Source organism: Vitis vinifera, chromosome 2, assembly GCF_030704535.1.
Source record: "Vitis vinifera cultivar Pinot Noir 40024 chromosome 2, ASM3070453v1".
Lineage (NCBI taxonomy): Eukaryota > Viridiplantae > Streptophyta > Magnoliopsida > Vitales > Vitaceae > Vitis > Vitis vinifera.
In genome coordinates this window covers 15,866,328-15,889,867 of record NC_081806.1, presented here as the reverse complement: position 1 = coordinate 15,889,867, position 23,540 = coordinate 15,866,328, and the positions used below count along the sequence as shown (strand labels likewise).

The 23,540-nt window shown below is 39.6% G+C and overlaps 1 protein-coding gene across 2 annotated transcripts in view; it reads left to right on the top strand.

The window, feature by feature from the left end:
- The first annotated feature begins 649 nt into the window (after window positions 1-649).
- The window catches only part of LOC100243188 (probable DNA helicase MCM9), an 87,072-nt gene continuing 64,181 nt past the window's right edge, over window positions 650-23,540 (top strand). For both annotated transcript variants that reach the window (XM_002263702.4, XM_019225089.2), the window contains exons 1-6: window positions 650-927; window positions 1,036-1,138; window positions 1,259-1,355; window positions 2,297-2,435; window positions 8,582-8,648; window positions 9,039-9,204. In XM_002263702.4, coding sequence (XP_002263738.2) covers window positions 794-927; window positions 1,036-1,138; window positions 1,259-1,355; window positions 2,297-2,435; window positions 8,582-8,648; window positions 9,039-9,204 — 706 coding nt within the window. In that variant the 5' untranslated portion in view covers window positions 650-793. The remainder of the gene's footprint in view (window positions 928-1,035; window positions 1,139-1,258; window positions 1,356-2,296; window positions 2,436-8,581; window positions 8,649-9,038; window positions 9,205-23,540) is intronic.

Sequence of the window (23,540 nt, the reverse complement as noted above, 5' to 3'; positions counted from 1 at the left end):
GCTCTTGGGATTTAGACGGGCATCTCCTTTTGGACAGTGCACCAACATCGTCTCGTCTTGTCCCATCCTGTTCTGCTTAACTTTTATTTTTGAAAAATTTTAATTTTAAAAAAAATTATTAATTTTTTAAATTTATATTAACATGAATATATTTTATAAATAATTAAAATATTACAATTTTTTACAACTTATTTTATTGAATAGTATTTTATTATTATTATTATTATCATATATATTAAAAACAAGAAAATAAAAATTAAATTAAAATAATTTTTTTATATAATTAGGGTGGATGGGGTAAGGTGAGGCAAGACAATACCTAAACTTGACTTGAACCTATCTTGAATTTAAGAAAAAAAATCTAAAAAAATCTAAAATCGCGATCAAATTTGTTTACTTAAATTTCAAATTTGTCTTATTAAAGGTGAGATATATACTTAAAAAAACTTGTCTCATTGTCATCCTAGTTTCAATTATGATTTAAGCATCCTATCATTGAGAACTTTTCCTTTCAAATGGAGCCTGACTTTGAAAATATTGCTCCGAAATTCCTCCCCCTCTTTGACTTGCGACTAACAAGGCTTCACAAAGGATCGGAGTGTTGGCGTCTACGTATAAAAGAAGGTACAAAACCCGTCTCTAGTACTAAAAATTTTCACCAGTTTCTAGATGGACAAGGGCTCGAATTGAAAAAGAAAGAGCCAAAGGACTTCAAAAAGGAATTAAAGCTCGGCAGTTCCCTGTCTGGGTATAAAGCGCGTTGTTCCCGCCCACGGCCCCAAAAAGATGAGCGATGGCCTCAACAGAAGTAGACGACCCCGAGTCGTTGAAAGCCTTGGCAGTCTTTCTGCTTCGCCACCACTCCAGTGACCTCCGCTCCATTATCCTCGCCCGCGATTCTCTCCTTCATTACCCTCTCCATATCCAGTATCCATATTCCCATTTAATTAACACTCTCACAAACACACACAAAATCTCTCCTCTCTCTCTCATTTCTCATTTCTCATTTCTCATTACTTCTCTATTCTCATTCAGATTTGCAGAACTTATGAATGATGATCCTCCACGCGCTCACCTTCTCTTCTCCCAACCTCTACAATACCTCCGACTATTCGACTCCGCAGCATTCCTGGCTCAGGTGAATCCTCTCTCCTCTCTCCTCTCTCCTCTCTCCCTCTCTCCCTCTCTCTTTATATAGTCCTCATTCTCAGTGTAAACGTCTTCAATTGATCAATCTTTCATGTGTATATGCATATAGAGAGCCATATTGGAAGAATTTGGTTGGGTGAATGCTAGTGTAAAGGAATCTGTGCATGTTCGGATTAATATCTCCGGTTCTCCCCTTGAATTCCCTGGTTTGCACCTCTTCATCCTTCCATTGCTATTTCACTTTGATCCTTTTAAATTTTATTTTTGTATTTTTAAGGCACCGTTTCAATGTAAATTGAAGGCATGAATGTGGAGAATGAAGAAGGGAAGAAAAGTGAAGGGAAAAAAATCAACTGAATAATCCTTCTCAAATTACATTCCATACAATAAGGCATTTGAAATTGTATAAAGAAAAAGTAGAAAAAAATGAAAATAATTTGAGTTCTATAAAATATTAATTTTCATTCTCTTTTGCCTAGATAATGAGGAATTTGAAGATGAATAAAAAAAGTGGGAGAAAAATAAAAATAAATTCAGTAAAGTTTTCTTGTACAATTCTCAAATTTTATTCCCTTCTACATTGATAATGAAGAATTTGAAGATTTAAGAAGAAAAGTGGGATAAAAGTTGATTTCAATAAATTTTTTTCTTTTGACATTCTTAAATTTTATTCTCCTTTTACATAGATGGTGAAAAGTTTGAAGATATATCAAGAAAAAGTAAAAAAGCAAATAAAAATAAAAATAAGTTTGAGCTTAATAAAATTTTCTTCCAATGCTTTCAAATTGTATTCCCATTTTAAATAGATTATGAATAATCGGAAGATGTATAAAGAAAAAGTGAAAAGAAATAAAAATAAGTTTTAGTTGGGGATGTATAAAGAAGAAGTGAAAAAAAAAAAAAAATTTTGAGCTCAATAAAATTTTTCTTCTATTAGTCTCAAAATATTCCTCTTTTTACACAGATATAATTTTTTACATAGTTCACTTTTCTTCAAATTTGTAGAGCAAACTAAATAAGTGAATTTGGGATTCCTTCTTGTTTCTCTCCTTTTTCTGGTACTTAATTAGATCCAAGCATAGCTTAATTTTATTCACCTCTCTTGTATTGAAGACAATTGCTTGTGTTTCTATTTCAATGTGTATAGAGACTTTTCCCAGCATTGGAAGAGTGAGAGTGAAGCATCATGGAATTCTTCTTACCCTGAAGGGGACAGTAATTCGATCTGGAGGGATCAAGATGATTGAAGGGGAGAGGAAATATGAGTGCCGGAAATGCAAGCACATGTAAGTTGTTGTCTAGAGTATTGCCAAGTTGGTTGTTATCAATAGTATTGCTACAGTGTGTTTATTTCTCCTATTGAATATTTTAGCATCTAATTTTCCTGCTAGAGTGGCATAATTATGAGTTGGTAGTATGGACTGCTTTGTTAGATTAGAGTCTTGTGCACCTTGCAAAGGTATGCTGTAAATGATTTGAGATGTCCATGAATAGCTTTGGCTTGTGTTGTTGACAATCGAGTCACAGTCTAAACTCTAGATAACATTTGTTTCAATTTCTCATCAAGTCAATATTCAGCAACATTATGATTGGTTGAATTAAGCAAGGAACAGTGAGTCAAGTGTAGTATCGTAATAGTAACACTAGATGTCATGAACTTATCCAATGCAATCACTTTAAATGAAATTTTGTGAATTGATAAAATGCTGGTAATGGCTAAGGAGTGTCAAAACGTTGTTTGAGTGTGCATTGGAGAAGCATCTTTGCTATTGGAGAAATTTAATGAAAGCCTTAGTTTTTAAGGTTGTTTAAGAGCATCTTCAATAGGATGCTAAAAGGGCATACTCTTCTTGAAATATAGCATTTGCCTTTATTATCCTTGCTCTAATGGGCAATGCTATATTATGTGCTAAAATGGCTATGCCATTTTTGGTGCCAATTTTGAAATTGCTTTTGGCATTGCCATTTAATATGCCAAAATGACAGTATAATCACATTTAGCATTATGCATTGGAGTGATGTGCTAATATTTGGCACTTTTATTTTAGCATTTTCATTAGAGAGTAATTGCCAATGCTAAAAAATAGCTTTGACATTGCTATTTTGGCATTGAGCATTAGAGATGCTCTAAAAGTCTGTTATAGAGTTTATGCTCTAAAACTTTGTTATTTTAGCATTAGCATTTCTCTGTTATAGAAATTATTGTCAATGCTAAAAAATAGCATTCAGCATTGTATCCTAAATTTTTCAAAATAAACTTTATGGTACATATTTATCTTGCATGTATATGACATTGACCTGGACCCAATATGGACTCATCTTCATTTGGGAACCTTTTATATATAACATGGATAAAATTTAAAAGCATTTGAAAAATAATTGATTCGGACTTGGACCCATGATATTGGACATGGTTTTAAATATTAACAAATACCACTACATAGAGTTAATATTGTATTTTGGGATATGAATGGATGGCTCTCGGCCAATATTTTGATGTATTTTTTCATATTTTTTAATACAACTCTGCATTGTTTGATACGTCTAATTATGACACAACATTAGCTACATTGAATGCTCTTTTAAATTTTATATTTCCATATTTTTCTCCTAAGGCTTTGTCCTTGATGGTTGGAAATATATGTTGTTGAACTTGAATTACCGTTTTTGGTGCGCTATGACCATAATCAAGCTTAAAATTTTTGGGTCAAGATCTCAAGGTTATGCAATTGTTTTTTGTGATTTAGTTTTATGTTGTTTTGCTTTTTGTTGCATAGAGTTCGGGGATTCACTTGCTTGTGGATCTAACATGGTTGAGGATATAGAAGAAGATTTATGGGTGAAGTCTTAGACCATACAAGCACATGACAGTTTAAACTTTCTTCTAGCGATTTTGGAGAAATTGGCAATTATTTTATTCGGTTTATTTATACTTTTAGCATAGGTTTAGTGCTGATAAAAAATTGGAAACTTCTCTATCACAACCTGTAAATAAAATACATAAATTATCTCTTATTTTACCTCGTACAAATTAGGGATCAGTCAACCTATTCAACTATTCAAAAAAAGTAAAAAATAACAAATCCTGACAAGTATTTCACATGATATGACAACCACTTTTGAACAATATGAAATCTAATCACAGTAGATCATCTATATCGGTTGAATAAATTGATTACAAACATTAGTATTTGAGGCTGGGTTCAAATCATGAGCATTTCTAAGTTTCTAGAAGTTATTGTATGTAACAAACGAATTGGACAGCCACCGTTTTTAGATCCCCCTATGCAAGTATGCAGTCCTTGTGTGGTGACTCTTATCTCTAAGAAAATACTAAAACTATGATGCCATATTTCAGCAAGATAACCTGAAATTTTTATGTCATGAGTGGGGAATAATTTGGTTGATATTTTTGAAATGTTGAAGCATTTTGAAGTTTTAGTTGAAATATTTTAGAGAATACTTAGCAATTCTGAAACAGTTTTTATCTAGACTAATTCTTATTTTCAATGTGCTTTTAAAACATTAATCTTAACTTCTTTTAAAGTTTTTCTGACATAAAGCTTGATTGAGTAAAAATCTATTGCAGTTCTTCATTGGCATGGGATCTTAACAAATTTAGGAATTTTTTGTTGCATTTCATCAAGTTTTGGGATATTTAAATACACTAGAAAAATCATAATACAAATTAATGTTCTAGTGGGTCATTTAGTTTGACTTGGTTGCAAGTTTTCTATTTTATATATGTTAGTTTTGAAAAGAAGAGAATTCATCTCATATTTTCTATCCCATTTGAATGAATCTTGACACTCTCCTCAAGTTGGAGAGTGTATTTTAGCAATTTCCCACTTGTTACATATAGAGTGAAGGACTTCTTTTGGAAAGGCTTTGGTGAAGATGTTAGACATTTGGTTCTTTCCTGATACAAATGGAGCGACAATGTCATTTGACTCTACTTTGGAGTAAATGGAATAAAATATACTTCTATGTGCTTTATCTTTTCATGAAAAATGAGGTTGCTAGCAATATGGATAGTTGCTTGATAGTTGCAATGATGAGGAGTTGGATCTAATATAGGTATGCCAATTCTTGTAAAAAGCTTTTCAACTAAGCACAGTTGTGAAAGGCATGCTTAAAGCGCCCCTAGGCTCAAGGCACAACTAGTCTTGAGGCATGCGCCTTGTTGAAGAGGCACACCTAGTCTAGTCTACTTTACTTTTCATTTTTAAAACACTCTAATTCTTGAAATTTTAACTGTATATTGAAATTTAAATAATTTCATTACTTTTTTGTTAATTGCTTCTTTTAAATATTTGGAATGTTAAATTCTTTGTTGATTAGATTGAATTTTATATGATATTTTATAAAATTGATATGCATCATAAGTAGTGTATCACTACACTCAGGCACACGCCTTGTTTTGTGCCTTGCACCTTTTAAAGCTATGCAGCCAAGTCAACTCATTGCATTTGCAATTGCCTAATCCTTTGCCTTTGGATTAGAAGGAGCCACAACTAATTTTGATAGATGATAGAGTAGAATGCTTGACAAAAAATCATATTCTGATTTTGAAAGTGTAACTTGCCCCTCAACAGTGGTGGTAGGTATCTTCTTTTAATGGTAGCATGATCAACCCATGTTGGAGTACTATGAAGCTCCTAACAAAAGTCCATGGTATCATTGTTTTGACCACAATGAGTATGTTACTTGGTGCCATAACCTCTTTGGCCATAATGGGTTGTATGACCTCCACAGCTCCCATGACTTCCACATCTACCATGACCTTCATGTGGAGGAGTTGAATGACCAACATGATCTATAAGGGTTGATGTATTAGATTTGTCAAGTGTAAGTGGATTTAGATGACTCACCAAACACTAGCAAAGGCTTCTCCAATAGTGGGTTCTTTTTCATTGGAAAGTATCTTTGAGCACAAAAGTTCAAGCTCTACTTGAAGGCTAGAGATGAATATGGCCATGTGAAATTCCTCTCGACAGTACTTTTGAATCTCTAAATCTAAAGTCAAGGGCTAATAGACATCAAATTTTTCCAACACATCATTTAATTTTGAGTGTTATTGTTGAGCTGAATTATCACCATGTTGGCTAGGGATGAGATTTTGATAGAGTTAATAAATATGAAAGATATTTTTAGCAAAAGAATACATCTTATTCAATGTATTCCAAATATTTGTAGTAGAATAGAGGTGGGAGACACCATTAAATACCTTTGGTTTCATGCTATTCCAAAACCAAATCTAGACTTGTCCCTCCAATTCAATGGTAGCTCTAGTACTAGTACTAATGGTAGTTTCTGTTGGTCGGAATGTGCTGGACTCAAATTCCAATTCAATAAGTGTTTCTAATGGCAGTCTCTATTGAGAAATTCAGATTTCCTACTCTATATTTGAAGACTACTTTGAAGAAGATGGTTGTTTCAATGAAGATTTTTGAGGTGGAAAACATCTTTTAGGTTAAGTTTGAAGGATCCTAAGGGTAAAATTAGATTTCAGTCACTGAAGGGTCTTGAGGTGTTGCTTTCTTGTTGGCCTTTGAAAGAGATGAGATTGCTTGGTTACTGGAGCAACTGAAAAGGGCGTCAGAGTTGGGGAGGTCTTTGGATTTCATTTAAAAGTATAAGGAAAAAACAAGGGCACATCTTCTGAAGATTTGCTTTAACAATAGAGGAAGGGTCATGAAGGTGTCAAAGTTTGCTACAAATTGAGGAACCACAACAATGGTTATCCTTGAGGGCAATAAAGGTAGAAGATGGGAAACCCTAAGGATGAAAATATCTGGGAGTTTTTGCCACATGAAATTCGACTCTATCAACATTAGCAATGTCACAATGGTCTCACCTTAGTACTAAATTAACATCAGTTCCACTTGTTCAAAAATTGCCACTGATGTAAACATTTATGCTTATCTTGACTCATGTTGTGAAAGATAGAAATTGGTTACGTTTTTTTTTAATAAAAAACAATAGATGTATTAATTAATGTGAAGAAAACATGAGAAGGATGAGAAATCCTCCCCATGAGATACAAACCTGATCAAAAGACCCAATAAAACCTCCGCTTTACAAGGAGAACTATACAAAAGGAACAAAAAAAGACTATACAAGTATAACATCTCCAGAAGCTCATCTAGGATCCGTACCCTGTAGGCCTAATCTAAGGTGTACATATCAAGAGCCAACTAAGTTGAATGACATTGTATGGAAGTGGTTTAAACACGTCAGTACAGTAGGCCTAAAAGGAAAAATAGATTTGAAACAAGTCCACATAGAGATGATTATCATCTCTGCACTCCCCTTACATATGATGCACCAATCAAGACTAAGGGCTTTGAATGACCTTCTTAATTGTAGCATGTCATTGGTATGTACCTTTTTATGTGCCACTAACCAAGCAAAGGCCATGATCTTAGAAGAGACTCTTGATTTCCACAAAAATTTTGCTGGGTGGAAAGGAACTGAATTTCATAAATTGAACAAGGCTAATAAAAAAGATTTTACTGAGAATACTCCTGAAGAAGAAGGTACCAAAGCTTTCGCATTTGGAACAAATGGAGACAAATGTACATGGAAGAGTGAAGTCATTAGTCTTTCAGGATTCTCAATCTTCAAATCAGTTAGGTTTTGATAGAAAATAAGTTTCCAAGACAAAGAGATGCCATTACCCAAGATGACCGAAATGGATAGGTTTCTAGTTATGGTGACTCTAGAAAGTCTTGGAAATTGTGAACACAAAGGTTGATCTCCCCATTCCAAATCTTCCCAAAAACGAATTTTGGTCCCATCATCCACCACAAAGTGAGTGTGTGTAGAAAAAACCTAGAGAATAAGTGCAATGGCCTTCTAGGGGCAACACTATGACCATCTAACTATATTATTGACGTTCCATATATATTCAAAATAATCTGATGCAAAAGGACAAAACTTTCCTTAGGATACCTTTCAAAATCACTTCCCTAATAAAGCTTGATTCCTTAGAGATAGAAGCTGGTTGCTTAACACTAGTAGAATTGGACATTCAGCATCCTGGATTGTTTGTAGGATTAAACCTTGAAATTAGCATCAACTTAGAGTCCAGATTTCAAGTAATTTAATTCCAACTTGAATCATTTTTTTGTATCTCAAAAAATTCCAACTTTGCTACTTTCACAAGCCATGGTATTGTAATCTCTACTTATGCATTCAAATTCAATCCTAAATTTTTCTTGTAAAATTTTCAAAATTTCATTGGGCTTAACATTCTTCTTTTCAAAATTTCATTAGGCTTAACATTCTTTTGTTTTGAATTCATTCTATGTGAATATGATAAAAAAGTTCTTGTTATATAGTTTCTAGGAGATGTAATGTTCCATTCAAGTTGTTTACTGCATAAGATTTTCACCTGATCATCAATTGTGTTGATAATATTTGTTTATAGCTTCAAAGTTTATCCTGAGCTGGAAACTAGAAATGCCATACTACTCCCATCATCTTGCCCCTCCCAGGTTTGTTCTTTACTCTCATCATTTTATATCACTGTTTTTATTTCTCTCTTATATGTTTTCAAAAGTTTTAAGCTAACATAGACAAATCGGATAGTAGTTACCCAAACACTCTTATGTGGTTATATGCACTCATTGTTTTTTGTTTTTACATTGAACTGTTTGAGTATTCATGTAATCTGTAGCTAACATCGTTATCCTAGGTAGGTTATGTTGAGGAATATAAGAGTTTGGTGATTCAATACTTTTCCTGGAGAAGTCGTAATATTTATCTGCATCTTTTACCTTGATATCGTTCACATCTAAGCTAGGGGCTCTTTTGATCGTATTTCAGCTTCTTTTGCATATTTGTGTATTGGAGTTTGATAACTTCTCTGTCATCTGTGATAACAGAAGTGTGCTGGAACAAACTTTCAGCTTGTAGAGGACAGTATAATACGCCATGATTATCAGGAAATTAAGATCCAAGAAAGCGTGCAGGTTTTGGGTGTTGGGGCTATTCCTCGTTCAATTCCTGTCATTCTGCAGGATGATCTTGTTGACATTGTTAAAGCAGGAGGTATGACAGTTTGAGATCCTATTTTCTTCTTTTTCAAAGAGATTTTTGGGTACATTCATATTAGATTATGTTCTCTAACAGAAATACCAAATCAACTTGGAAGTTGGAATCTCACGTGGTCTTACTAAAGCAAAACATAAATGATAAATGTTTAGATCATAGACATGTATGATATCTTTGATTTTATGTGCTTTGGGGAAACTTGTGCTTCCCTCCCTTGTGGTTTTGCCTTATTATAGAGATTTCCCATTTATTTTCAAATCCTACAGCCAGTTTCTCTGAGCTCTTGCATTGAATACTACAGCCAACTTTCAAATGTTCCTTTTAACCTTCACATGAACTTTTGAAGTGTTGCTGCCAAACAACCTAACCCATGAATAGTAGAAAGATAGAAAAAGAGCGGTTAGAGAAAAAAGAAGAATATTCACAAGAGAAGATCAAATGAAACTTGAAGCGAGATGAGGGAGTTCGTATATCAAGTTAACAAAAAGGTGGTTTTGTCTGAACAATTGGTGCCTGTCAGCACCATTGCCACCGTTGTTAACAGAGCTGTTTAGTATCACAGGATATTTTTGGGCATTTCTCATACAAGAGACATTATTGAGAAGGAGCGTAGAGAGTGGGGATTTTGGGAGTGACACAATTGGCAACCATGGGTGATTCAGTAGAAGCATTAGGACAAAGTTCAGGAGAATAAAATGTAAGGGGATGCAAATTTGGTAAAAAGGATGGTACGGTATGTGCCTATCCATATACAACATGTCATCATAGATTCATTGGAATTAGAAGTTAAACATAGCATCAGCTGAGAATATATATGATTGCTATTTTTTGATTTTCATTTAGGGCATGTTTGGTTATGGGAAAGTTTTAGGGAAAATACAAGGGAAAGAAAATAGAAAGGAAAAGTAAAAAAAAAAAATGAAAAAGTGAAGGAAAATAAAAAATAAATTTAATATCAATAAATTATTTTTATATCCTACTTTAAACTGATTTTACTTATTTAAGTCTTCTATATAAAGATTAGATAATTTAAAAATATGTAAGTTTCTTCCTAATTTTAATTATATTTGACTTTCTTTTGTATTTTCCATTATAAAACTTGTTAGATAGTGTACAGTTATTTAGGTTATTTACTTTTCCTTTTCATTTTCTTTCCTTATTGTATTGTGGGTCCCACTAACATATATATATATACCCAAGTCCAATGTGTATTATTAATAGTTTTTCAATAACAAAAATTAGGGATTCTCTCTTTTCTCTCTTTTCACATGGTATTAGAGTCTAGGAAGAAAAAAAAAAAAAATCCTAATTATTTCCGATTTATCCGTGAATCCATTCTGGGAAATCTTTCAGTGACCACCTTTCCCATCTCCTAAAGCTTTTCGATCAACCGTATCGCTGTCAGAAAACCCTCACCGCCGGCGACTTTTTTGGCGACCTTTTTCCGGCGAAGTCCTTTTCCGACATCGACCATACCATCAGGTGCACAAGGAAGAGATCTTCAAGTTTTCTCACAGGACCGGAGGGAGATTCTCAGCCATGCGCCGCCCACGCGTGTTTCTTCTCTGGCGGCCTAAACCTCACGCGCCGGTGCGTGAGGGCGCGTGGAGCATTTTCCGGCCACGCACTTCCACCTCCAGCCTCGCCTGACGCCGTCTAGCCACCCTCCGTTTGTGCTTATGCCATCTGAGCCTTGCAAGTGCATTTTTTGGGGTTTTTTTTTGTCTCGCCAGCCCTCAAAACAGCCTTTCCGGCGACCTCTAGTGACTTCCTCTCCACCCCGAGCCCTGCACGTGTCTTAGGAAGTGTTCTTCTACCCTTCCAGTGGTGCCACATTTGTTTTTCTTTACTATTTGGTCTCTCACAGCCGCGGATCCTCGGTTTTTCTTCTTTTAGCCGTGATCTGAAGCCGTATTAGGGCTCTCTTCGATCCAAACATATTTCGTTCCTGTGGACCCTCACCCGATCCACCAGACCGACGCGACTCGCTTTTAAAAGAAAAGAAAGAAATGAAAAAGTTGGTGTTTTCCAGTTTTGAAAAACCCGCCCCCGTTGAGGAACGGTGTTGTTTGGAGTCGCCACTTACTTTTTATTTTTGTTTTTAAAATGGGGAAAATTAAGTAAGAACAAAAACCCCTAATGACCCCAGTATGGAAAAAGCGGTCTACGAAAACTAGATTCTGGGTCCGGGGATCAGGTTACCCGTTGGGAAGGTACCTCATGCGAGGTAGCACCCCTCTAGGCTCGAAACTCGGTCTCTACTAATGAATTGGGTATGTGAGAGCATGAGTCAAAGGTCAAATGAAACCCTAGGCTAAATAGATGTCATGAATCTCACAATCCTAATTGGTATTTGGCATGCATATGAATTCAACCAAACAAAACAATGGGTGCGTACCTGTGGTCCCTAGCCAAGCGCTGCATAAAAGGTCAGCCAAACACAGATAAACACATAACAAACATTCAAGATTAAGCACCATGCATGCATATGAATTCAACAACCAAAGCCAACGATGTGTACCTGTGGTCCCTAGCCAAGCGTTGCAGCAGAGGGTGAGTCAGTCACGCAACATGTATTCAAAATCAAGCATCAAAGCTTGTGCCAAAAAGGAAGATAGCTGGTTGAAATGAGGTAAGGGACTCCCCAAATGTCATACAAATCGAACTAGACTCATCTAGACTACACCACCCATAACTTCCAAATTGCCCATACTAACTGAAATCAAACACTGACTTAAACCTTCAAGATGGCTCACAAGTGCCTTATAGCAAATGGGTTTGAGCCCCCATGGATAAGGGTTCGAAAAATGCCAAAATCGAGGGCTACCTAAAGTCCTCCAGCAGAACAGGTTGAACTAGTTCTCAACTGGTACAACCTATTGAGAAGAATTCCCAAATTTTTCTAGAAAACTCCTAAATGAGTGAGGATTCAAACAAAAGAAACGACACTCAATCCCGAGCCCGGATGAGTGAGAACTAGACAAAGAAAGGCAGGTGTTCCTCATGGCTGACAGAGGCAGCCAGCTATGGTGCTGAATCGGTTGAACCGGTTCCCAACCAGTTCAGCCGGTTGATAAAAAATCCCAAATTCAGTCAGAAAGTTCCTAAGTGATTAAGGAAGCAAACAAAAGAAACAGTTCTCAATTCCGAGCCCGGATGAGTGAGAACTAGACAAAGAAAGGCAAGTGTTCCTCATGGCTGACAGAAGCTGCCAGCTATGGTGCTGAACCGGTTGAACCTGTTCCCAACCGGTTTAGCCAGTTGATAAAAAATCCCAAATTCGGTCAGAAAGTTCCTAAGTGATTAAGGAAGCAAACAAAAGAAACGGTTCTCAATTCCGAGCTCGGATGAGTGAGAACCAGACAAAGAAAGGCAGGTGTTCCTCATGGCTGACAGAGGCTGCCAGCTATGGTGCTGAACCGGTTCAGCCGGTTGGTAAAAAATCCCAAATTCGGTCAGAAAGTTCCTAAGTGATTAAGGAAGCAAACAAAAGAAACGGTTCTCAATTCCGAGCCCGGATGAGTGAGAACCAGACAAAGAAAGACAGGTGTTCCTCATGGCTGACAGAAGCTGTCAGCTATGGTGCTGACCCAGTTGAACTGGTTCCCAACCGGTTCAGCCGGTTGATAAAAAATCCCAAATTCGGTCAGAAAGTTCCTAAGTGATTAAGGAAGCAAATAAAAGAAACGGTTCTCAATTCCGAGCCCGGATGAGTGAGAACCAGACAAAGAAAGGCAGGTGTTCCTCATGGCTGACAGAGGCTGCCAGCTATGGTGCTGAACCGGTTCCCAACCGGTTCAGCCGGTTGATAAAAAATCCCAAATTCGGTCAGAAAGTTCCTAAATGATTAATAACCAATCAACAAAAATCATGTGTGGCCTTTATTATCCACACCCAAACAATACAATCTTCATATCAAAGGGAAGAAAAGATGATGAGGAAGGAGAAAAAGCATATGAAGACGAGGAAGATAAACTGTAAGTAAAGAAAATTCAGCATGCTTACCTCAGAATTTCCACCAAATATGATCTGTGTATGCAGATGATGACTTCCAAAACTGAGATGCTGTCACTCTCCTCTTCAAAAAAAAAACCACAGTGCTGAAGCTTTCCCCCACGCTCTCAACTCAGAAGATGCTACTGACCTTTTGTTTTTCTCACCAGCAAAATTTCCCCTCTCCAAAATGTCCCCTCCTCCCTTTGCTCTCCTATCCTCTCACCTTTTATACTCATACCCCTCTTAGCATTTGAGCCTCCTGGATTCCTTCCCCTTCAGCACCGAAATCCCCTTCATCAGCATGGGAACCACACCCCTCATTCCTTCTCTTAAACTTACGAGGCCAGCTCACTCCTTCAGTTTTCAGCTTGCTTCACCACCAAGAATCCATATGGATTCGTGGTGGGCTGCAAGGAACCCAAACCAAGGCCCAAAATGGACCCACAACATTGCCCAAAACCGATCTGGAGCTTACGGGCCTGAGCCATGTAGGATTTGGGCCTCAAAATTACTAGAATTAGTGTTTTACCTCAGTTGACTCAATGAACCGGCTGAACCGGCCGAACCGGATGCCAACTGGTCGAACCAATGGAAAAAAATTCTGAAAATTTGACAGAATGTTCCTAGTAGAGTAAGGAATCCATAAAAATAAACGGTGTGTGATTCCAAGTTTGGAAGAGGGAGATATGATCAAAACAATTACCAAAAATCAGTGTTCTACACCGGCTGACTCGATGAACCGGCTGAACCGGCTGCCAACCAGCCGACCGGTTGCAAAAAATTTTGAAAATTTTACAGAATGTTCCTGAAAGAATAAGGAATCCATAAAAAGAAACGGTTCTTGATTCCGAGTTTGGATGAGGGAGATACGATCAAAACAAGCCCGAGTGCTCCGAACCTCAACATGCCCCTATAAACTCCAACAAGCTAAAACATCGGGATGACCCCACTTCCTTCCTATAGTGTGATGTGAACGACTAGGAAAATGGCCATGGTGACCCACCAAAATGAACCACATATGCACCACAATGGACCACAGACAAACCCACACGAGGCTCGGACACCAACTAAGCTCAAAAGGGGCCCTAGTGGTGTCATATGCGAACGATGGGTGGATGTGACACCCGAAGGATAAATGCCAGTGTCGAGGGACAAAATTGAGGGTCTACAAATATGCCCCTCTTCAGTAGAGTGAATGAACGAGTGAATTGTGAGTGCGAAGTGCATGTAATGCAACAGTGAAATGAACTCTAGTGAAGAACCCAAATGACCAACAATTTTGTCCCCACCCAACAATAAAGAAGGCTAAGGGAAATAAGTCATGTTGATCGAATGGACTATGGGATCTAGGCACGATGCCAGAGAAAGTTAAAAGGAGACCTGATCACGATGCCAGGAAAGATTAGGGATTTGATCCGGGCAAGTACCGGAGAAGGGTTCGGGTGAATACCGGAAAATGGTGGAATCCGAGCAAGTACCGGGAAAGTGTGAAATCCGGGCGAGTACCGGAAAAGGGTCCGGACGGGTACTGAAAAATGGTGGAATCCTGGCAAGCACCGGAAAAGTGTGAAATCCGGGCGAGTACCGGAGAAGGGTCCGGGAGAGTACCGGAAAATGGTGGAATCCGGGCGAGTACCGGAAAAGGGTGGAATCCGGGCAAGTACCGGAGAAGGGTCCGGGCGAGTACCGGAAAAGTGTGAAATCCGGGCGAGTACCGGAGAAGGGTCCGGGCGAGTACCAGAGAAGGGTCTGGGAGAGTACTGGAAAATGGTGGAATCCGGGCGAGTACCGGAGAAGGGTTTGGGCGAGTACTGGAAAAGGGTGGAATCCGGGCAAGTACCGGAGAAGGGTTCGGGTGAGTACCGGAAAAGTGTGAAATCCGGGCGAGTACCGGAGAAGGGTTCGGGCGAGTACCGGAGAAGGGTCCGGGAGAGTACCGGAAAATGGTGGAATCCGGGCGAGTACCGGAGAAGGGTCCGGGAGAGTACCGGAAAATGGTGAAATCCGGGCGAGTACCGGAGAAGGGTCCGGGCGAGTACCAGAGAAGGGTCCGGGCGAGTACCGGAGAAGGGTCCGGGCGAGTACCGGAGAAGGGTCCAGGCGAGTACCGGAAAAGGGTGGAATCCGGGCGAGTACCGGAAAAGGGTGGAATCCGGGCGAGTACAGAAAAAGTGTGAAATCAGGGCGAGTACCGGAAAATGGTGGAATCCGGGCGAGTACCGGAGAAGGGTCCAGGCGAGTACCGGAAAATGGTGAAGTCCGGGCGAGTACCGGAGAAGGGTCCGGGCGAGTACCGGAAAAGGGTGGAATCCGGGCGAGTACCGGAAAAGTGTGAAATCCGGGTGAGTACCGAAAAAAGTGTGAAATCCGGGCGAGTATCGGAAAAGGGTCCGGGCGAGTACCGAAAAATGGTGGAATAGGGGATCGAACTCGGGCACGATGCCGAGGAACCACTGAACTAAAAGGGGGTAGGGATGCCATTACTAAGGCTCAAAACACCTAGACAGACAGGGGATGCCTTAAAACAAAACTCAGAGCAAAATAGGGGGACTCAAGATGCAACCGTTGATATACTAACCTTGATAACAAAGGGATATGCCCCAGTATGACGTCCAGGGACTGCCAACAAATGACTCGAAGAAGCCAGAAATCAAACACCTTCATCATGACAAAGGAAAGGGGTATGCCCTGGTGTAACACCAGAAAATGCCGATAAATGACAAGCAAGAAATCACAATCACCACTAACAAATGGAAAGAAGGGGGTATGCCCCTATAGGACAAACTCACAAATGTGACCAAGGGTGAAAGGAAGGAGTTATGCCCCAGTCTAAGATATCAATATCATGTTAGAATCCCATAACCGCACATATGGTTAAAGTCAGAGAGCTGAAAATATCACAATCATCCATTTCTAAGGAAAAAACCCTCCACTCTAATCCACAACATCCAATATCCATAAAAACTGATAGGGGATATGCCCCAGTGTGTACATCTGAAACTCATATATCTTAATGAAAACTCTGGAATACATCACTGAAGACCCACTCATTTGAACTAACGAACAAGACAATGAATGGGGTATGCACCCCTGCTGGGTCGATGAATACCGTGAATCTGATCTCGGGTCATACCCCAGAAGCACTCTGCTATATGAAGAAACTGAGCTGAATGCGGGGCTTACTCAAACTTTGATGTCCATAACATTGCTAGGCGAAACGGAATGCCTGCGTACTTGTATAAAGACCCAAAGCCAGCATGCAAGGATGGGGGCATGCTCTAGTATAAACGTGTCAAAACATCAGGCAAAGGTGCCCTCAACGGTCCCAAGTCTCTGTATCATCTATCTCTGATCACGGACCTGAGGCAAGTAAACTGAATGGAAAGACAATATGTGACCCTCGATATCCCCCGAAGTAATGGAGACCTGTCAACATCCCATACTCAATCAGTAGACGAAGCCGTCCGAATGAACCGCATCGAAGCAAACACGAGATCTCATGGCCTTAGGGTGGTCTTACGACTCAGACCGTAATGTAGGCCAGGGGTAAAAGGTGAATGAAACGATGGGAAACAAAGGCCCAAATCTCCCAATAGATAATGCCAAACCCCTGTGTGCGCAATGTCAAATATCGCAGAACCATGTGAGCAAAGTGACTCAACCCTGCATCCAAATAAAAAATAAACAATAGGTGATACGCACCAAAGAACTCATCGTTCATGAAGTGAAACGACGATCGACGAGGATAGAAGCAGACGAAAAGGGATAAGATGAATGATGAATGGGTGTAGAAGAAAATGGAGAAACCAACTGGGATACAAATATAGCAATATGTGACAACGACGAACAACTCATCCTAAGAACGCCAAATCAAAGCAAGTCACTATATGATGGGAATTGTGATGTAGACAATGATCCAAGGGCCTAATGCCAAGGAAACCCAAACCTCACTCCCAATGTGTCGCCCAGATCCATGGTGAGAAGGATCGTACAATGCTCTCATCCGACTCTTAAAGGAAAAAGAAATCTCTCAAACCCAAAACCACCTCTGATGATCCCAAGTATATCAACGAATACCAAACAAGCACAATTTTTCCTTTTTTTCATTTTTATTTTATTTTATTTTATTTTTTCCTTTTTCCTTTTTTTTTTTTTTTTTTTTTTTTTGTGGCCGAATTCCATACTATCACAATCCAACAAAAAGAACCCCAAACCTCCAATCTTGACCGACCCCTTCAACCTAAGAATCTTGGATCAAAGCCTACAGGCGGAACGAAGGGTGTGACAAACCTGACTGGTAGCTCTGGGACGAGAGCGCATCATCATCACACAAGGGAAAACAGAAGTGAAGTGAATAGAGATGATAGAAACTGGACTAACAGGTAGACGGTGTGAAGATGCAAAATGGAGACAAAAAGAAACAGGCAATGATGCAAGAAAGAACAAACGAAGAATGACACCATGCCCACAATTGACAAGTTCTTCATGGTTCTTACGCTTATTGGCCTTCGTCCAGATCTTGAGATCGTTCGCGATCAGATTCTTGGCACTTCCTCCGTTCCATCCTTGGATGATGTGTTTGCTCGCCTCCTCCGTATCTCCTCCACTCAGACTTTGCCATCTGATAACACTTCAGATTCTTTCGTGTTAGTTTCTCAAACTAACTCTCGAGGAGGACGCAGTGGTAACCGAGGTAGAGGCCAACGTCCTCATTGCACCTATTGCAATAAGCTTGGCCACACTCGTGATCGGTGTTATCAGTTACATGGGCAGCCTCCCCGCACTGCCCACGTGGCCCAGTCATTTGATCCTTAGCCGCGTCAGCCTCCTAGTTCCTCCACATCTCAGGGTATTTCCCTCACTGACAGTGAGTATGATGACTATCTTCACTATCAGGCCTCCAAGTCAGCTTCTGTTGCTTTTGTTGCCCAGACTGGGAATGCTTATGCTTGTCTTACCCACACATCTTCTCTTGGACCTTGGATTCTAGATTCTGATGCTTTTGATTATATATATGGTAATAAGGATCTTTCTCTTCTATTACTACTACCTCTGCCTTACCTACTGTTACTTTAGCTAATGGTTCCCAAACTATGGCTAAAGGTTTTGGTTTAGCTCATCCTCTCCCTTCCCTACCTCTCCATTCTGTCCTTTATGCCCCTGAGTGTCCTTTTAATCTTATTTCCATCAGCAAAATAACTCGCACTCTTAACTGTTCTATCACTTTCTCTGATAAATTTGTGACCTTGCAGGACCGGAGTACGGGGAAGACGATTGGCATAGGACGTGAGTCTCAAGGCCTCTATCACCTCACCTCGCCTTCAACTCCTGCAGTTTGCATTTCCACTGATGCTCCCCTCCTCATCCACAGTCGCTTGGGCCACCCTAGTCTATCCAAGTTCCAAAAAATGGTCCCTCGTTTTTCATCTTTGTCGTTGTTTGTGTGTGAGTCCTGTCAGCTTGGGAAACATACTCGTGTCTCGTTCCCAAAGCATTTGAATAATTGAGCAAAGTCTCCTTTTGAACTTGTCCACACTGATGTTTGGGGTCCTTACCGGACCGCGTCTACTTTAGGATTTCGGTATTTTGTCACTTTCATTGATGACTATTCTCGATGTACTTGGTTATTTTTAATGAAAAATCGAGTTGAGTTATTCTCTATTTTCCAGAAATTTTATGCTGAAATCCAAACCCAGTTCAATATTTCTATTCGTGTGTTGCGCAGTGACAATGCTAGGGAATATTTTTCTGCGCCATTTACTTCATTTATGTCCCAACATGGGATCCTTCATCAGTCTTCTTGTGCTCATACTCCTCAACAAAATGGGGTAGTTGAACGTAAGAATCGACATCTTGTTGAGACAGCTCGTACTCTCCTTCTCCATAGTAATGTTCATTTTCGTTTTTGGGGGAACGCTGTTCTTACAGCATGTTATTTGATTAATCGTTTGCCCTCATCTGTATTACACGATCAGATTCCTCATTCTCTTCTTTTCCCTGACCAACCACTTTATTTCCTTCCTCCTCGTGTTTTTGGTTGTACTTGCTTTGTTCATATTCTCACTCCTGGATAGGACAAACTTTCTGCCAAAGCCACAAAATGCATTTTCTTGGGATATTCTAGACTTCAAAAGGGTTATCGTTGTTATTCCTCTGAGACTCATCGCTACTTTCTCTCTGCTGATGTCACTTTCTTTGAGGACTCACCGTTCTTCTCTACCTCTGAGTCTCTTCCTGTTTCTGAAGTCTTACCCCTTTCCATTATCTTCCCACCTGATGCCGTGCCTTCTCACCCACTTCAGGTTTATCATCGCAGTCATCGTGTCGCTGTTCCTCCTTCTTTGGCCGAGGTACCTGTTGACTCACTTCCTATTCCTTCCGCTTCTCCTGCCCCGGCTCTGCCTCCTTCTATTGACTTACCCATTACTCTTCGGAAAGGTAATCGATCTACTAGTAATCCTCATCCCATTTACAATTTTTTGAGTTACCATCGATTATCTTCACCCTATTCTGCATTTGTTTTTGCTATATCTTCTGTTTCTCTTCCTAAGAGCACCCCTGAGGCTCTTTCCCATCTAGGCTGGCGACAGGCAATGGTAGATGAAATGATTGCTTTACACTCTAATGGCACTTGGGATCTTGTTGTTTTACCCTCTGGTAAATTTACAGTTGGTTGTCGTTGGGTCTACACAGTTAAGGTTGGCCCTGATGGTCAGGTTGGTCGCCTTAAGACCCGCTTAGTTGCTAAAGGCTATACTCAGGTTTATGGTTCTGATCATGGTGACACTTTTTCTCCTGTTGCCAAGATAGCTTCTATTCGTCTATTGCTCTCCATGACTGCTATGCGTTCTTGGCCTCTTTATCAGTTAGATATTAAAAATGCTTTCCTTCATGGGGATCTTGTTGAGGAAGTTTATATGGAGCAACCACCTGGTTTTGTTGCTCAGGGGGAGTCTGGTTTAGTGTGCAGGTTACGCCGTTCTCTATATGGTGAAACAATCTCCTCGAGTATGGTTTAGCCGTTTTAGTTCTGTTGTTCAGGAGTTTGGCATGTTCCTCAGTACCACAGACCATTCTGTTTTCTATCATCATAACTCTTCGGGGCAGTGTATTTATCTGGTAGTTTATGTGGACGATATCGTCATTACAGACAGTGATCAGAATGGTATTCAAAAACTAAAGCAACACTTTTTCACCCACTTTCAGACTAAAGACTTGGGGAAACTCAAGTATTTCTTAGGGATTGAGATAGCTCAATCCAGTTCTGGTGTGGTTCTTTCCCAAAGAAAGTATGCTTTAGACATCTTGGAAGAAACCGGTATGTTAGACTGTAAATCGGTAGACACTCCTATGGATCCAAATGTCAAACTTATACTAAGACAGGGGGAGCCTTTAGGAGATCCTGGGAGATATCGGCGACTTGTAGGTAAACTGAACTATCTCACCATTACTCGTCCAGACATTTCTTTTCCTGTAAGTGTTGTTAGTCAATTCCTACAGTCATCGTGTGATAGCCATTGGGATGCTGTAATCCGCATTCTTCGATATATCAAAAGCACACCAGGCCAAGGTGTGTTGTACGAGAACAGAGGTCATACCCAGGTTGTTGGTTACACAGATACAAATTGGGCTGACTCACCCACAGATAGACGTTCCACTTCCGGGTATTGTGTTTTTATTGGAGGTAACCTAATATCCTGGAAGAGTAAGAAACAAGATGTAGTGACCAGATCTAGTGCTGAAGCCGAGTATCGAGCTATGACTCTGGCAACATGTGAACTCATATGACTGAAACATCTTCTTCGGGAGTTGAGATTTGGAAAGGATGAACAGATGAAGCTCATCTGTGACAACCAAACCGCTTTGTATATTGCATCCAATCCAGTCTTCCATGAAAGGACCAAACACATTGAAGTTAACTGTCACTTCATTAGAGAAAAGATCGCATCAGGATGTGTGGCGACTAGTTTTGTCAATTCAAATGATCAACTAGCAGATATTTTTACTAAATCTCTCAGAGGTCATAGAATTAAATACATTTGTAACAAGTTTGGTGCATATAATATATATGCTCTAGCTTGAGGGGGAGTGTTAGATAGTGTACAGTTATTTAGGTTATTTACATTTCTTTTTCCTTTTCTTTCCTTATTGTATCGTGGGTCCCATTAACATGTATATATATACCCAAGTCCAATGTGTATTATTAACAGTTTTTCAATAACAAAAATTAGGGATTCTCCCTTTTCTCTCTTTTCACAAAACTGAATATGAGAAAATAATTTTTCTTATCATTTTTTTTTTCCTTTGAACTTTCCGAGAACAAAACATAGCCTTAGGGTTCGGATTTGGGAATTTCATTTAGGGTTGCCTGTTGGATATTTGAGGATTTGGCTTTGGAGTGCTTGGCCATAGGTTTGTGGAGTGTTTGAGGATTTTCCTTTATTTTGTCATCATATTATAAGCAATCCAAGCCTGAGGTAGGAAGGTGGACCTTAGTCCATGTTAGCTGTATATATCTGGACTTACCATTGTTAAGTTGTTTCTTTTCTTATAGGTTGATTCTTAGGGATAATACCTTCCTAATTTAGGACTCTCAATTGTATGTATATGTGTATTATTCCTCTAATAAACTGATAGTAATTTTCTCCAAAATACCTTTGTTAAATTACATGGTATCAGAGCCTTTGGCTCAAATTTTGGGTTTGTTCTTCTTAGGTCACGGAATAAAAGTGACCTGGTAGTGTCATTGCCTTTGGAGGGGAAAGCGCGGTGTCAGGATCGGCCGGTACTCGAAGTCCAGCGACTGAAAGCTAAACGCGTGAAGCTCATGCGCTCTGATAAGCAGGACGCGTCAACTCACGCACTGGCGCGTGGAAGAGCGTGGCAACTTCTTTTGACCTCCGACCAGTTCCATTGGCGTCGTAGTCCCGTTTTCCGGCCAGTGTGTGGTGCGGTGATCTCGTTCTTCTTCACCTTGGCCTTCGAAAAGCCATTCTCTTGCCGCATTACCACGCCTTCGATCTGGATCAAAGAGGTGTTGGGATACTGGTTCGACTTCGACCTCTTGTATCCAAGAATAGGTCCTTGGCACAGGATAACCTCTTCCAGTGTGGGATTCCTAATTTGAGAGGTTTGCGGCTGGACATCTCCGTGGCCACCACCTCGCACCCACGTTCCTTAGCCAGGTTGTGTGCATACCCACACAGCGCCTTCACTAACTTCACCTTACGTGGGCCTTCTCCCCCTAGCCCGTACTTGAAGTGTAGTCCGAACGGCCTGAACACCTCCAGCACCGACGGCAACTGCAGCCTCAGACATAAAGCCTAACGCGCTCTCCTTGGCTTCCCTCCACCATCCTCTCAGCAACCTTCCCATATTCTGTTCTTGGGATTTTAGGTGTTTCTGTTACTATTTCTGTTTGGTCTACAAGAGGTATTTGTCTCTTTCTTTCTTCTTGCTGTGGCAAATTGCAATTTCTGGTCTGGACTGCTCTTATTTGGGTGTAAAATTACTTTGGAGATTGAATTTTATTGCCATGGAAGAGAATAAGAATTCTGTTGTTGATATAGTGCCTGTTGTGTCAAAAATAACTGAACACAAATTAAATGGGTCTAATTATATTGAATGGAGCAAGACGATCAAATTTTATCTGAGAAGTGTTGCTAAAGATGACCACTTGACTGAGGAACTTCCTAATGATAACACTAGAAAACTTTGGATGCAAGATGATGCACGGTTACTTCTGCATGTTAAAAACTCTATTAATAGTGATATTGTTGGTCTGCTGAGTCATTGTGAATTTGTTAAAGAGCTAATGAATTATCTAGATTTTCTTTACTCTGGAAAAGGAAATGTATCTCGGATGTATGATGTATGGAATGCCTTCCATTGTCCTGAGAAGGGAGCTAAATCCCTCACTGCATACTTTATGGACATCAAGAAGGTATATGAGGAATTGAATGCACTTATGCCTTTCAGTCCGGATGTTAGAGTACAACAGACTCAGAGGGAACAAATGACTGTTATGAGTTTCTTATTCGGTCTCCCATCTGAGTTTGAGACTGCAAAATCTCAGATTCTTTCTGGTTCTGACGTTGGTTCCCTTCAAGAAGTGTTCAGTAGAGTTCTACGAACTGAGAATGTCCCGTCTTCTTAGCACAACAATGTTCTTGCTGCAAAAGGAGGAAATGCAGAGAATGCAAGGAGGGTGAATAACAGGGGCGGAAACAGGGCATTTGTAAATCGTGGCAATGATTCAAGTGCCATTGTGTGTTTTTACTGCCATGAGGCTGGCCATACCAAGAAGAACTGCAAGAAATTGCAGAATCGGAATCAGA